A 16785-nucleotide genomic window follows, 5' to 3' on the forward strand; every position below is an offset into this window, starting at 1 on the left:
GCCAAGAAGGACTGCTTCCATCCTTCAGGGAGTGTTTATTCTGGAATGGTAATGATGTCCCTGTCCTTCCTTTGACAGATCTCTCAGGACCTCTAGATTCTATTGATCCATGCATGGCAGGGAACTGCAAAATCCTGTCTTATACAGTGATGGCTGCTCCTTCAGTGGTTGGTACATTGTCTTGAGGCAGTTCCACAAAGTTGACACACTGGGAATTTATTTCCCTTTTCATCACTGACTCTCCACTACACATCATAATAAGGTTTCCTTTTCTTGAAAAATATGACCACATCATTCCTGAAGCCACATGAAGACTGCAGCTGTATTGTGAGAGTGAAAGTGTCCTTGACACCAGTTTTAATTTGCTCAAGTTTAATAGTGAGAGTAGCTATCCAATTGACAATGCAGATTCTTCAAGGGAATCAAGATCTTAAGGAGGTTTTCATTAAATGCCCTGCCACAGAACTACACTCATGCATCCCTGGGCCATTGATCTTCTGCGTAGTGCTACGTCTCTTCTCCTATTCAGTGCCAGTAAAGGTTAAAAACCAGGACATTTCCTCACTTTAAAAGAAAAACCCGGGACGCCCGGGACAGGATGTGAAATACGGACATGTCCTGGGAAATACGGACGTTTGGTCACCCTATGTAAAAGACATTAAGCACTGACAGCAATGCTTATTGTCATTGACCAATACCTTCACAGAACTAGATTGCATGGCTTGCCTTTCACATCATGGTAATCATATGGATGCTGCCAAGATAGGAATCTGTCAGTTAAGAAGATCCATCACAGCTCCACACAGCTGCCTTAAAAGCTGATCTCCGTGGAGCAGAATTATGATGTTGGCAACTGAGTGTTTCTAGCTGTTAAGCTAGTCGTGGAAGCACTGGCTTGAGGGATCCTTTCATCCTTCACTGTCTACACATGACCATCGGAAGTTCACATCTCTCTTCTCACGCCTTTCACACAACATCCAGCCTTCACTAGGACTCCCAGAAGAAAGGCAGTTACATGGGTGACTGGGAGGATTAGGGATAGCTGAAGAGAGGCTCCCTGCTGGGGATGATTTTGGACCCTCTTTTGAAGGAGAATTGCCACTTGAGATGCACTGACTTCCCTGTTCTTCGTGTTGCTGTGGTCATCTCCTGAATACTTATTTCTCTGGCTCTGTCATGGGTAAACTCCAAGCTACGCTCCGCTACTTTGCCTCTCCTCATTAGTGTGATTAGTGTGTCTTATTAAGGGGGTTTTGTGGGTTTATTGCAAAGCCTTACACTTTCCTATGTGTGTGTGCACCACCTTTTCATCGCCTTATGCTTAGCTAGTTCTTGTTTATCTGTTAAAACTTTTATTACTTGGTTTATTAAAACTTTCTGTGTTCGTGTTCGTCAGATACATTATGGAAAATGTTGCACAAATATTCTAGAAAGCTTATGCTATCAGTTTAAGACATTAACTTCTGAGAGTAATGCATATTGTGTTTATTGACCAATTACTTGACAACTATATCACATGGCTTGTCTCTCACATCATGCAGTATATGGTAATCAAAATCTTAATGAAACCCAATGAAAGCCCAAGTGCTAAATGTTCACAGGATGAACTGAAAAAAACGAATTCTCGCAGACCTGAGTGGGACAAAAATCACTAACATGATATTACTGTACATACTGTTATGTTATTTTATGCTACTTATGCTACATTTCTTAATTTACCTATAATTATTTGCTAGATTACTTTTATGCCCTGTCCTTGTAACTGGAACCTAGGTCTTGAGCATTAGGGTAACATTAAAAAATATCCAGTTTTTTAAAAGGGTACTCATTTGTTATATAACATTTTATTTTTCTTTCCTGACTTTCAAGTAAATCCTGTGTTGAACTTGCTGTACTCTGTTCAAAATAAAATTTCAATCGAGACCGTAAGGTTCCTTCTACGTTGTGTAGTATTACTTGGCATGAGAAAGGCTGTCATTTCAAACCCCCGTTCTTTCATTTTAATGAGGAAAAAGAAACTGACAGTGATTAGCATGAAGTAGAAATCTGTTGGTTCAGGAATGAATGAAGGGGAACATGCACCCCCCACCCCTCCCCCACCTCCGGCCCATCCAGTGTTTCAGAAAATTACCTTTGGTGCCAAGATGCCCTGAAATGCACCTCAGTGTCACTTTCCCCTTCCTCAGCTAAAAGGGCAGTCTTTTGTCTGGTGGGGGCTGTCAAATTGCTGTCCTTTCTCATACATTTTATCAGTGCAGAGCCAAGCTCTAGTCAATACAGGTAATGGAAAGAGATTGATTTTTAATGTTGCTCTGCTCTTAGAAATGAAACAAAGACTCCTCTCACCATATTGGGAATCCATGTGACATAATTAAAATGCGTAGTCCGCAAAGCAGGTATCAGGTTGGGATGGTCACTATGGCAGCAATTAATTGAAATCAAGACTGCTACTCTATTGTGTAATATTTCACTTCATTAATACTTCAAGGCTCAATTTATTAAAAGTAGATAATAATAATAATATAATATTTAAAGAAAGAGCAAAAATAACAGGTGTGTTCTAGCATGTGTATTATCTCATTTCCTATAAATGTTTATTACAATGTTTTGAGAGCTTAATTTTCTGAAGACACTGCCTTCCTATCAGGGCAGGTCATTTTCAAATGTTAGTCAACTTGTTATCTCACGGTCTGATTACTTTCCTCCAAATGTTTGTTATTTGTAAGCATGGATTTTTGGCGTTGTGTCTGCCACTGATTCTGTGCAATAAGGCACAGTTTCAAAAAGGATTAGAGTATTTAAAACCTATATTTACTCCCACTCCCCAGATTTAAGGCCTCTCTGTGATATCCATAATGCGGATTATCTGAGGTTAACTGTGGTTAATTTTTTACAGGAGAAAGGGGAATCTTTAGTAATCCCATTATTATGGACACTTAGCACTAGCTGTACAACATAAAGTACTCTCTCTTTATCATGCATTTGTATGCTCGGTTTCCCATCGTTATTCTATCACTCACATTTCTCATGATGCCTTGCTTCTTGTTTATGTAAGCGTGTACCGCTCAGGGGAAACTAATGATGTTGCTTTACTCCAGGAGAACACAGGAACATTTGGGCTGTTTTGGGGGGCTGTTTTGAAATGGGAGTTATAGGATTTGATTAGAAATGCAGCAGCCTTTGATTCTAAGTTTGGATGGAGGCAAGACACTTTCTGATGAACTTATTTGAACTTATTTGAATTTACTTTTGACATTGATAAAGACAACCTCTACGAAGAGATAAAAATCAATGCAGGAGAATTAAATTCAGAATGGAAAATCGGACAAGGTTCACTGTGGTCTAAATCTACATGATTTCTATGCTGAATTACTACATATTTCTTTATAGTTTCTTTAGTGCAGCTTTACCCAAAATGATATAAAGCATATATCCCTCTACGGGTGTGCAAATACATAATTGCTTTGATATTGGAATGTGTGCATTGTGCCATGAAATGCGTTAGTTTACAACATGGATGTGGTGGAAGTGTTTTTCTGAAAATGAAGTTGTTCTAACTGTTAGAACCTGGAGGGCTACGTTTGGCTCGCCGTGATGTCATTTGAAGGTTTGCTGATTTCATGAGCAGACACAGAGAAAATGCAGTCTGGATATGCGTAGCACATACAGTGTTTATGTAATAACCTAATACCTAATAGTCAGACTCGAATACTGCATGACAATAGATAGATAGGATTACTCACAATTGTAGAACTGGCATCTTCCACTCCATAATCTCAAATTAATTGTAAGCTTCATGTAAACATAAATACCTTTACCGTTATGTGAGGTAAGGAGGGGTAAAGAAGACGTTAACCCCACAATGCTTCATGACCTTCAAGTTTTCAGAAATGCATATGATACATTCTATTTCCATATCTTTAAAAGGCATGAGGCAAATATTATTACATTACTGTGAGGATAATCCATTAATGGACACACCCTCTTGTTTATATTCCATTTCATCCTTCAGACACTTGTATCTAGAGAACCAAAACAAGTGCCTTTTGGACGCACTCCTACGTCCTTGCGGGCGTGTAGGAATGATCATGCAAGTGACTTCAATTTCCTGATGAAGGCCAGGCTATAAAGGCATGATAAAACCTGAATTCTAGAGTACCTGTCTAAAGATGAAGAGCACAATTTATTAGCTGTGGATCAGGATACAAAAGCTAAGTAGCTTGCATTGTACTGGCCAGATTTACCAGATGGCATTCAGAGGGAGATGAAAAGTATTCTGTGTATTAGATTAAGCTAAAAAACAATTTTGTTCAGATATCGTCTTGGGTAGAGGACCCTTGTCACATGTCTGCTCTGAGCTCATGCCAAAATGCATGCATGGCAGAAGGATGATCAGACTCTCAATCATATTTGCAAGCTTTAATTTTAGATTCCCCACACTGGAAATATTTACTTTAATTATACTGGAACTATTTACTTAACATCAATATTACTGTGGTATTAATGAGGATTACAATTCAATTTAGCTTGTTCAGTGCTAAAATAAATAAAATACACCATATCCCGAGGAATGAACAAATTTACTGATCAGCAAGTAATGATGTACTGAATCACTGAGTCCTGACAAGGCAATACCAGTAAAAGATGATGGTATTTTTGTTCTAGCTAAGCAGAATCAGTGTGTATTCTCATTTCCCAAGGTCAAAATTGTGCTTTACAGCAATTTCAGTTTATCTTGCCCTGTATATGATTGTAACAGGGTTTTTTTTTCGATTCATGACATTTCTGTAATTAATCAATATAGCTATCGATAGTTCATTTGTTGTTTATTTTTCAGCGTATAGAAATCAAACACATGCAAACACACACACACACACACACGCACACAAACAAAATATTTTATTTATTTTACTTTATTTATTTATTAAAATGTATTTTATAATATCTATACAAATATTTAAAAATGGAAGAATTGATACAATCAGAAACCCTGACCATTCCCTTGCTGGATAGAAGTCAATTAGGTCATTCTCAAGACTTAATTTTAGAAAAGATTGTATTCAATAATGAGCAATGCTAGGCATTTATTTTTCTTGTTCTCCAAACATTGCTGAAAGAGGATCTGGTTAAGTGGTGGACAGAGAGCTTTGGTGTGTGCCCTGCACATGTGGTTGTACTGCAGAATTTTCCCAGTATTTCACTGAACTTTGATTTCAGGAACGATATCGAAATGAGCATCAGACAGGGATATACAAGTCCACTGCTGTAGTTTGAGCTAAAAGGCTCCATCAATCTATTCTATTTATTTACTGTGCAAAGTCTTTTTCTTTTGGCAAGAAGATGTATGTTTTCTTCCAACAAGCCTGTTTGGAAAATTTTTGAATGCTCGTTTTACATTAAAATTACTATACCAACATGCTCTTAAAAGTGAGCACGATAGCTGAATTGGATGAAGCTTTGCTTATAGAGACTATTATTATTCTGCATCAGCTCCGTGGTGTTTTATGCAAACGGAGCGCTCTTATTGCGTCCTGGGCTTTAGTACTGTGCATAGGTAAATGTGTGGCACAGTATAAAGTAGACCATGCTCTGTTGTACAGTGTAGCAGCAGTGTCATGAATCATCTTCAGCAAATGGTAGATACAAAGAGGACAAAATCAGGGACAGGTAGCAAACATGCAGTGGCTTAAGAGAAAAGTTGATGTTTACATAGATGAATGTCCGTGGTATTATGGTTGTCGGTTTATAAATGTAGAAAGCACTGCAAATTTGTTTTCAGCAGCGGTAGGACAGTCATTCTCTTTTCACGTCGACTACAGAGGTGACGATAGATGGTGGTGAGTTGCCAGATGCCTGCCGGAGCCCCAGTCATGAGGAAGTACAGAATAGCAGGACTCGACCACATGCTGATGTGCTCATAACACACAGCCGTGAGAGCTGCAAGCAATATGCAAACCTCTCTCAGAGGATCTATAAGGTTTATTTTGCCAAAGTAGGGAATTATTGGAGTTTTCATTAAGAGCACTGCACATCATGCTCCCTTTGACTCTTCTTTCTTCACCCAGTCAACCAACTGGCATCAGCTAGGCTTTGTGTTTCTTGAAGGTATATGGGTAAAAGTGATGCTAGTGATGGCAGCTGAGTCAGAAGTAACAGCAGAGGGTTATTCCTCCTAGTCTCAGACAGGATGCAACAGTGCTTTCCTGTTACTCAACAAACTCCTTTATTCTCTGTTTCTCTCACTCTTCCTCTCTTGATCAACAATATAGATCATGTGGTGCAACATGTAAAACACAGACTTCGGTAATCCAACAGAACCATGTGTCATTTGCATAAAGTCAGTGAATAGCCTTCTCAACAAGAGCCCTATTTTAATATGAGACAAAAAAAGAAAGGCAGATGTTTGAGGATTGTTTTTGATATCATATATGGTAACATTACACAGTAAGTCACTGTATGAATAGGCTCTCATGGGATCCCATGAGAAGTCACTGGTACTTCTGTGTGAGTCAATGCACGCTCCATCGTGATCTCTTATACCTCAGTGTTGTCTGCCTCTGCTGCAGTGTCCGTACATTAGCTTGTAAAATTCAGCACTTTATGATCCAGAGCTCTTTGTGTTTAGGGAAGAGGCCTCGTGTAATATTTATGGATCCATGCTGTTTGTGTGACTTTGTGGAAGGTAGGGGTGCACGTTTTGTGCTGGTTGGTCTATTGCTTTTAACAATTACAACATTACCAAGCAGGTGGCATTATCATTTAACTTGTCTCTCATAGTCTGTTTAGCACTGTTCATCACGGATATCTCATTACAGAAGTGCTATACATTAATAGCCTTCAAACAATGCATGGCTCTAATTAGAAATGTACCATCCTTGGCAACAACAGAGGACACATGGTGAAATGCGATCATAAGGCCTTTTGTCTGACAGACGGGTTCTCATTAGAACACTTTCCAGGAATCTACCCCTGCCCTGGCTGAGGGCCTGTCGGAGCAGCTGTGTCACTGGAGGTCACAGCACAATTATACATGGGTGACAGTAATGACCAATTTATGCCTTATCCCATGGAACATAATGGGTTATATGGCCTATCGGTAGCAAAGTGATAGAGCTGTTGATATATTGGCTAGGCTGCTCATAGCTCAGTCCTAGTTGAGACCGACTGCATCAGGTAATGGGTAAGTTTAGTAAACACGCTGTCTTTCCTTTCTGAATGTGGCCTTGATAGGATACACCAATGGACAGGAGAGTTTGATTTGCATATCCCCAAGGTGTTACCTTTCTGTCGCTGATGTAATGCATGTGCTGCACTCTCACACCTCATGTGCGTCCTGACACACACCTGCAGAGAAGAGCAAATTGGAGATGAGGCTGTGGCTCTTTGATTCATATTCAAGACGATGACAAAAGGAAAATGTTGAAGGATAGATTGTTTTTACACTCTGTGTGGTTCAGGGTGATTTATTTTTCTTTTCTACTTTTTTTCTGTTTTTTATACAGTGAACATGTAGAATTTCCAACAGAGTTTGTGTGCTAGCGCATGCACCTTTGTACGAGTAAAAAAAAAAAAAAGAATGAACTTTTTTTTTTGTTTTTACTAAAGGATTTTTTAAAGTGCCAAAGTCTGGGAGTGTTTACTCTGTCTATGCTTATGCATTAATATCAAATGAACACTTGGATGCTAACAACTGTACAACTTCTTAAAAAAAATTCCTTTCAAAAAGAGGTCCTCATGGACTTTGGGTGGTCAATAATTGTCACTTATAGCAATATAGAACATAGGTATCGCAGTAGTATGTTTGAATGTTTTAATCGTTTTGAGCTCTTCCTGCTGCAGGTGTGGGACATCTGGTGCAATGAAATTAGTCTTCCGTGTAAATGATCCCGCACAAGGCAAGGTCGTGGTAATATTGTGAATTGTTGGTGACTCAGCATGACCTCTAAACACAAGATTTGATCATTTCCTGGATCCACTAGCAGAAAACAACTAAAACGAGTTCTGAAAAATTACTGCAGGCATGGAGTAATTGCAGTTATGATGCCATATGGCTGTAGATTCTTATGATTACTAACAGTTTCAGAACTGGCTCCCTTTATGATAGAACTTAACAACCAGTTTAATTATAGGCTATGCAATGAGACCTAACTCTAGTTCTACCCATACCTGATTAAAAGGAGAGGTGTAAATCCTTTGGTACCTAAATCACAAGATGTTTCTGGGGATGAAGTGTGGTGTTTCATGCTGCTTTTTAAAAGCTATGAGACAATGTGATTGGTTAAGGTGATATTAATTAATTACTACATCCTTGAATATACCAAATTTCTTCCTTTTACAAATGAGGTTATATGCCTTTCGGATATTATTATTTACATTTTTTCAGTATGTATGTGTGTTGTGGTGTCAGCTATGACCTTCGGTATGAGAAGGTGCTAAATAAATTAACCTTATTATTATTATTAATATTGTTGTTGTTGTTGTTATGCACTCATGTCCTTGCAACATGCAATGGAACATAGATGTTAAAAGTGGGATTTTAAAGGTGTAATAAAACCTGAATCATGGTGCAGCTGTCTTAACGCTAGAGACCACGATTTATCGTTTTTGTATCAGTTATGTAAACCTCAGCAAACGGATGATTCAAACCTCACGCATTTTCAGTTACGCCAGATCACGTAAAACACAGATGTGCTATTTCGTGATGTGCTATTATGCATGAAGCAGCTGTGTACAAGTATGAAACTGGCAACTTGATTGGCTGGTACTAATTAATCAGCAGCACAGCCTTTTACTGACACTCCGCTTCACCCAAGGATGCACCTGCACAATAAACACAAGAGCCCTTTGGATACATCATGACACCCTTGCATCATATACCTGCAATTGCATAGGCTGTTAATTGTCATTTAAGTTTCATTTAAGCTCTACCATTGAGCATCTTGAGTTCTGTCCTAAACAATAGACCTTGTGAGACCTTGTCGACACTCCACTCATAGCCCAGCATGTCCAAACACTCACACACACCGTACGCAGAGTACGAGCCCTCCTGCAGCACACACTCATTCTGCGTCTCTATGGCTGCAGCGTCTCCAGGCAGAGCAGCCGTAGCCTGACATCGCAAATTGATTTGCAAAGGAAACTGCAGACTTAAAAGAAGTAATCTTTCTGTCTCCTTTCTCTTCCTGTAGTTCTGAAGTGCTGGAGAAGAAGCTGAGGGAGGTGTTCACGGAGCGGACGGGGATCTTACGACAGCTCTCCAAAACATCAAAGGAGCTGGACAGCATAAAGGGCAACCTGCAGGTATTTATTTGTAGATCCAGGTGGATGCTGAAAGCAGATGACCAATCCTGTCCCAGCTTGTTTGTTTGGTTTTGACTTTTTAAAGACAATAAATTCACTGTTTATCTCACTAATGGCCTCATATTACAATCATCATTACAGTCATGTTTCATTCTCTAACAAAGGGAGTCAGCGGGGTGATATGTGTATGTTATGTGCATGTTTACTGGGATTTTTCTAGGAATTGGAAACAACAGGCAGCAGGGGTCAGAAAGGTCGAAGGGGTAATCAAGGGCGAGTCTGTAAACATAACAGCCCGTGTTTTGCTCGGCACAGGCAAGATACGGACAACACAGCACATACTCAAATCACAGCAATGAAGGAAACTGTGGCTCAGTAATGCATGTAACATACGCTGGACCCATGAGACACAAAGAGAAACAAGGTTATACACAGACACCGATTACAGTGTTAACAAGACACAGATGTGGCTTATAATGAACAGGCGGTCTCTGGAGGAGCAAGCAATGATTTTTTACTTTAATTTATGATCATTTGGTCAGCACTGCCCCATATGTTTTACATGTCACCTGATGCACAGGTCTAATTTTGCGCTTGTTTGGCGTTAACCAGGAGGCCAAGTGCAGGTGACCTTTTCATCGCATCACTGAGATTGGCGCTTTTTGTAGTCTGGGTCACAAATACTTTACAATGGAGGGCCTGGCAAAGCAAGGCTTCAGTTTTCCTCATTACTCACTCTGTGACCTTTTCTCTGACTATGATTCACGATTCAATATGAAATGTCATTGTGAATGTAAATTATAACTTACAAGAAGAATGTTTTCTAAGATTTTTTTAAAGAACAAAGCTCCCTTATCTCATATATATATATATATATATATATATATATATATATATATATATATATATATATGGATTATATATAGAATTAAATAAAAATATCCTGTCATAACAAAAATGTGCCATATTTGTCAATTGTGATTTTTTTTTCACCGCAATCAAAATTTTTCCTCCGCTTTTTCCCATCTGTGCAGTTAGAACACACACACATACTAGTGATTACTAGGGGGCTGTGGTGCACACGTGCCCAGAGCGGTGGGCAGCCCTAGCCTGGTGCCCGGGGAGCAGTTTGGGTTAGGTGCCTTGCTCAAGGGCACCTCAGTCATGGCTTTAGGCCTGGAAATTGAACCCACGACCCTCCGGTCACAAGACCAGTTCCCTACCACAAGACCATGACTGCCCTAACAATTTTGTAGTCATCGTTTGAGTGGATTGTAGGCATGGCACTATAGTCTGTTTACAGGAGATGTGGAGGAGTGATGGATCTTTTCTCAGGGACCACTGCAAAACTGCCATTCCTCCAATGTTGAGCGGAGGTCCTGCCTTAGCAGTGGATTTTTCTGTAAAATCACAATCAACAGTAACCTTTCTATATTGATCAATTATGTATATGTGACCTTTGTGGATCAGCTCTCCCCTCTGTCCTGTTTATTTTTATAACGAGATCTCACCGAGTTCAGCTCATCATCATTAAATTTGGTCTGATGAAGCCTGTAGTCTTGGCGGTGTGTGTGTGTGTGTGTGTGTGGGTGGAGGGTGCCATGGCGGTTCCTGCCTTTGGACTCGTGCCAGCTTTGAGACGCCACCATGTCACTCCCAATCCACCTCAGCGGCTGTGCCGAGGGGCGTAGAGCGACAAAGTTGTGCGGCTGCTCCTCCATGTGCACCGCACGGTCAACTCACCGAGGCTGGGCCTGATTGATAGGAATAGTGATAACAAGTGGTCAACACTGTGTTTGTCTGCTAAATGAGGCCCTCTTTTTCTCCCGTGGCAGACGTTTGAAGGAACCTTTGCAAGGTTTAAACTTGCATAATTCATGCAGTGTTTCAACTATGTGTAAGCAGCGAAATTCACTATGGGCGGTTTGGAATTTACATGCACATTGCTTCTGTCACGTTGAGGACCCCGGCCCCTCCCTTTTGGGCGTGTGTCAACGTTGTCCACATGCTTTGTCTGCGTCAGTGGATTCCCGTGGTTATGGTTATGTCGAGTGATAATCAGTCTCACCTGTGAATCGTCTCGTAATCACGTGGGGCTAATGTGGTTTGTCTATTTAATGTGCACTCGCGCAGTGTCCTGTGCTCGTCGTTGTCTAATGTTTACACGTCTCTGTGTATCTTCAGTGTTCTACATGCGCTATACGCGCTATATGTGTTTATTAAAGCTCCGTGACGTTTGCTGCAACGAGGATTCAGTGTCTCGTCCTTAACGCCGCACCCATCATCACAGCTTCAGTAGATATTTCAGCACAGAAAAGTAAATGCCTCTTAAAATGTTCGTATTTTGTGTTTCGTGGCTGAAATAATTAGCAAAGTAATTTAATTAAGACATAGGTAATTATATGACTCATTTGCTTAGGGACTTGGTTACTTAAGAATTCTTTACATTTTGTGAGACTTTTTTCATCATTCACTTTCAGTAAGTCTGAATATTTCACTGGTCATTTGACCACTTTCGTGTTTGGTAGATGAGCACTAGTGAATGACCTATGTTTATGCCCCAGCCCAGAGGCTGCATTTTTCTACAGCTCAGTCATATTGGTCAGGTTTTGAATCAGGCGGGAGTCAATCTTTAAAATGAAATCTGAATGAGTCACCTGTGCCTGTCCACTGAGGCCACAGAATGAAAACCACACCAGCAAATGTCCAGACCTCTGAGCCACTGCTTAAATCCATTCTTCTTCTTACCAGTCACTGAAGAACGATGACTCTGTGCCCAAAAAGGACGTACAGAGAATTCTGGAACTCAGCCACAAACAGAGGTAAGCTGAACCTCATTCATCACTTTGCTTATAACACATTTCAACAAGGCCACTGTATGTCAGACGAGTGTGTGTTTAAGGCAGAAAGCAGTGAGAGATTTGTGCACCTGTATGATAATCACACATGAGATGAATGCTATTCACATGGCCACCACTGTAGTCTTAAACCATCAGGATGTTGTCTTGCATCAGACGTGGTCTTAAAAGTATTTTGTTTGCAGTTATTTATTTGAAGACTTGTGCATTAAAGCCTTGAAAGCACAGAAATGAAAAATTGCTGTCGGTGTACACATGGCAGATTTGTCTGAATGAGTCAAGCCGTGGGAGAACTCGAGAACATATCCGTTCTACCAAATAGCTCACACGTTCTCAGCCATAATTGGGAAGTGTTGGCTGCTGTTTGCACGGATCCAGGATGAGAAGAGTTATGTTTGCAAGCGACTGCGCGGACGTCTCGCTCTGGCACTGCCTTTAGACTGGAGCTACGCCGTTGCCCCTCAGTTTGAGAGTGGAATCTTCTGGTATATGTCACATCAAATCGTCCCCCAGTTGTGCTAAAGAACTTCGGGCCATGAAAGAGGTACTTCTTCCCAGCATCATGGCAACAAAGCAGATCCATTAGGGGTCAGCCAAGTAAGCTGCTCCAAGTTAGTCAGTGACAGAATTCAATTTCCCCCAGTGTCAGGTGTGTAATGGTTTCTATTTTTGCTCCCAATCAACAGAGAATAGACAGTGAAAAACAGGGCAGCTGTGCCACCGTCCCTGAAACTTCACCCTCTGTCTGACTTCAGCCAGCAATATAACCGCTTTAGGGGAGAAGGAATAAATTATACGTCTGATGAAATGTCAGTATTTGGGGAAATGTCAGCGTGTCACCACTGAAAATGTTTTTATGAGCCAACATAGTTTTATGAGCTAACATAGTTTAATTTTGATCTGCAGTTCAGTTGCGGAGCAGCAAATACCCCTAAAGCTTTCAAGACAGAAATACCAAACTTAGCTTGAAGCTTCAGAGGATTACCAATTGAGTGACCTCTATTAAGTTCTTCAACAGTTCAGTCTGGTTTCCTATGCTCATCTCTTGTTAAATCCAGACCTATATTTTCAATCAAATCAAATTCAAAAACAGAATGTTTGAGAAATGCACTAACTACACACTTTGTGACAAACCTGTGACACAATGTGACATAAACATGTGACATAATGACAAGCTAATTTATTAGTTTGTCTTCCATGTGAATCTAGCCCAAACCTTTGGGCTACCCTTACCACATCTGACTTAGAGGTTCCATTATGAAGGTTAACAGCAAACCAATAATAATAATAATAATAATAATAATAATAATAATAATCTTTTGGACCCATTTAGATCCACAGTTAACCACCAATCCCTATGCACAGGCTGAAATTCAGAAAAAAGTGGATTTTTTTTTTTCAGTCAAAATGAATGACTGTAATTTGCACTGGACTCATGTTCACTGTGCCATGTAGACCTGCTCATGTTTTCTTTTTCAACACCATCCATTTTGTCATAAAAGTTTCAACAAGCCCACACAGGCAGAGGGAATTTATTGTCCGATTTTTCATGGTCAGGCTAGTCTGTGCTACATTACAATTTTGGGTCAGTTCACATTTCAAGCCCTCTTGAGGCCAGTTACTCTAAGGTCAATAACACGATCAAACACTAGAACATGATTAAAAAACAGTAATAGCATTAAACAGAAGCAGGTGCACAGATAACGCAGGCTGCATACTAATGCTTCCATCACTGGTGGATAACTGGTAGCTTTGTGCTGGTAGCTTTTACCTACATTATTCCAGAACCAATAAATGTTCTGACATCTACACTTTTTTTAGGATAATTATTCGGACAATATAGGGTAACTCTAAGTACAAATAAACAATTGCTTGAATGCATGTGTTTGACCAAAAAAAAGTAAGAATTAAAAGTGCTTCATCAAGTTCATATTTAATACTTAGATTACTATGAGCAAACGATTACATTCTCAATCAGTCTTTTTCACTGTAATGAAAAATGCTCTCTCTCTCTCTCTCTCTCTCTCTCTCTCTCTCTCTCTCTCTCTCTCTCTCTTCAATCCCAGGGAAGAGATGAAGTCACTCCAGTCAGCCCTTCAGAAGCAACTTGATGATGCTGCTGAGAGAACAGAGAAGCAGCAGGCCACAGTGAGGCTCGTGCACCCCCCTCCCCCCCACACACCCCACCCCCAACCCTGATAACACTCGGCTGTAGCCACACCCACACTGACCATGACGACACAAGTCTTATCGATATTAACATCGTGACAAGACAGAGCTACAGTAGATTCATTACTTAGTTAGCCATAGTTAGATTGATATAACCTCTTTCTTAGTGAACCAGTTTTTCATAAGGCTTCATGTCATCACTACACTTTGATCCCCCTCCCCCCATAACTAATTATTGGGAATCAGTGTTAGAGATTTTATTACAACCAGACATGCTGTGGTGCGGGGAGCACAGAGCTTCATCTATTCCTGGGTCCCCTCTTTTAGGTGTAGAGTATGTTAATTATCAGAAGGCGCCTTGCTGGCTCTTGAGGGGCGTGCTGTTATCTGCATGCTAGAACTTTTCTCCACACCTCCCCTAACCCCCAACTCTCCCACACTCCCACCCCCCCTCCTACGCGTGTGTGAGAGTGGCCATGGCTTCAGGGAAGAGAGGTTGCCATGCCCGTGTGCTGAATGAGAATGACTCGCTGGGGAAAATTACCATTTCACCAGGCTGGACTATTCTTTTGTCGCCACGAACAGTTCGACACCGATTGACACTAATTACAGAGAGCATGGGACCCTCGTGACCGCAACCTCTTTACAAGTTGGTTTTGCTTTTGAGTGCACATTCACAGTACAGCGACATTAACATTTTTAGAATGGTGTAAAAACAATCTGTGGATTTTTTGGGGGGTGTTCTGTGCCTTTTTATGACCTACTTCGTAATAACACTCCTCAGGATCACGAGGTTAGCGTGACACAAGGCTATCATTTGGTTATTTATTAATTTTCGTTTGTGATTTCTTCCGTTCGATTAGCAAAAGCTGTTACCACCAAGGGACACCTAAATTAAACATGTTAAACAGATATTTAAATATAAATAGTTAAAACGAAACTGGAATATTACTGAAATAATCTATTTTAGACGCAGCTAATGCTTAGCTCAGCTTTTGTTAAGGATGCACAGCCACTGGTGATGAAGACTGTGGCAGTGTCAAGCATAACATCCCACGTGCTTCGGTGCTAGGACAGCCACTGTGAGCGTCGTGGAGAGACCGGGTGAAAACAGAATCAAAGCAGAACAGCAGCAGAATGCCACCGTACACTACCAGCTAAGGATATAAATAAAATAAGAACATGTTTATGCATTGGCTTCGGCATGTCAGTTTGTGAAAATATACAAAAGTGGGTAAATGTGGAAGTAAGAATAGAGAAACGCATGCGGTGGAGTGTTCGCGATGACTGTTTAGACGCGTCTCCTGCCTACCATGCCTGCTGGGGAAGTCAGAAGTGTGTTGTCTGAATGTTCAACGGGGGGTGCTGGTATTTGATTGGCGTTGCAGTTAACCCCCAGGGCGGTAAACCCTCCTGCTTCCCTTCAGGCTACGGGATGCACACTGCTGCATTTTAGAGATTATTTAGAGTTTTCAGGCATGGAGTTATGATTCCAATGTAGATGCGCACACAGATATTGCAGTATGGCTTATTTATGCAAGTTGGTTACAACAGAAACTTTTCTCTTCACATATAATCTCTCGGACTCCATATTTCCTATTTCATCCCTATCTTCCATTTTCAACTCGATGATTTACTCCCAGCAATTGTAGGCCCCACACACTGAGAGATCCCTGTTTATGCAATTACTCATGGGTATTCAGGACATATAACTAACTGTGCCAATAAAATATCCATATTCATGAAAAGCAAACATGGCTAACTTAGAAAGCCCATGCTTCAATGACATCATGATGACTCCGACTAGACAAATCTGCTCAGTGATCTTCTGTCGTTATCCAGATCAAGTTTCTGAAGATGGAGATGGAGAAAAAAACAAAGATCATCAAAGACCTACAACAGGAGGTACAACATAGATGATAACAAACAGAACGACTGGTGATCAAATCATGCATCACATCAGCCACAGCAAAGATGAAAATAGCCTCATTGACATCAGAACTTATATACTGTTACAGTGATTCCTTCATCACCTCGAGTCAAGGGTAGGGTCTGTCTGAGGACGTCCTACATTTTGGGATGCATAATATGTAAAGGATTTAGAAATACAAAATGAAGACACCAGTGCACCTTTTGGTGTCCTTAAAGATCATTTGGGGTTAGAAAATTTATCTTGGAGTGCCAGGAGTCTTTCTTCATGAGCAGCATGTCATCTAGGACAAAAAGAAAAATAACTTCAACAAAGTTATTGCTTTTATTCTTTGTTCTGACATAGATTTATGATATGTCTACTAATATATTCTAAGGTAATCTATCTTGTGGTATGTCTAGACCTATATTAATTAAACATAAAAATGAAAATGTCCCTTCTGTTCATCATAAATAGAAGCCAGGGTCCCCATTCAGATTCAGCAGATGTGATGATGTAATGATAGTAAATAGGCTCATGCACTGACAA

The 16785-nt window shown here is 40.4% G+C and overlaps 1 protein-coding gene across 3 annotated transcripts in view; it reads left to right on the forward strand.

Moving 5' to 3' along the window:
• Positions 1-16785, forward strand: part of luzp2 (leucine zipper protein 2) — an 81102-nt gene that overhangs the window by 50257 nt on the left and 14060 nt on the right. For all 3 annotated transcript variants that reach the window (XM_076992391.1, XM_076992393.1, XM_076992392.1), the window contains exons 2-5: positions 9189-9300; positions 12052-12122; positions 14225-14306; positions 16170-16232. In XM_076992391.1, coding sequence (XP_076848506.1) covers positions 9189-9300; positions 12052-12122; positions 14225-14306; positions 16170-16232 — 328 coding nt within the window. The remainder of the gene's footprint in view (positions 1-9188; positions 9301-12051; positions 12123-14224; positions 14307-16169; positions 16233-16785) is intronic.

Source organism: Brachyhypopomus gauderio, chromosome 2, assembly GCF_052324685.1.
Source record: "Brachyhypopomus gauderio isolate BG-103 chromosome 2, BGAUD_0.2, whole genome shotgun sequence".
Classification (NCBI taxonomy): Eukaryota; Metazoa; Chordata; class Actinopteri; order Gymnotiformes; family Hypopomidae; genus Brachyhypopomus; species Brachyhypopomus gauderio.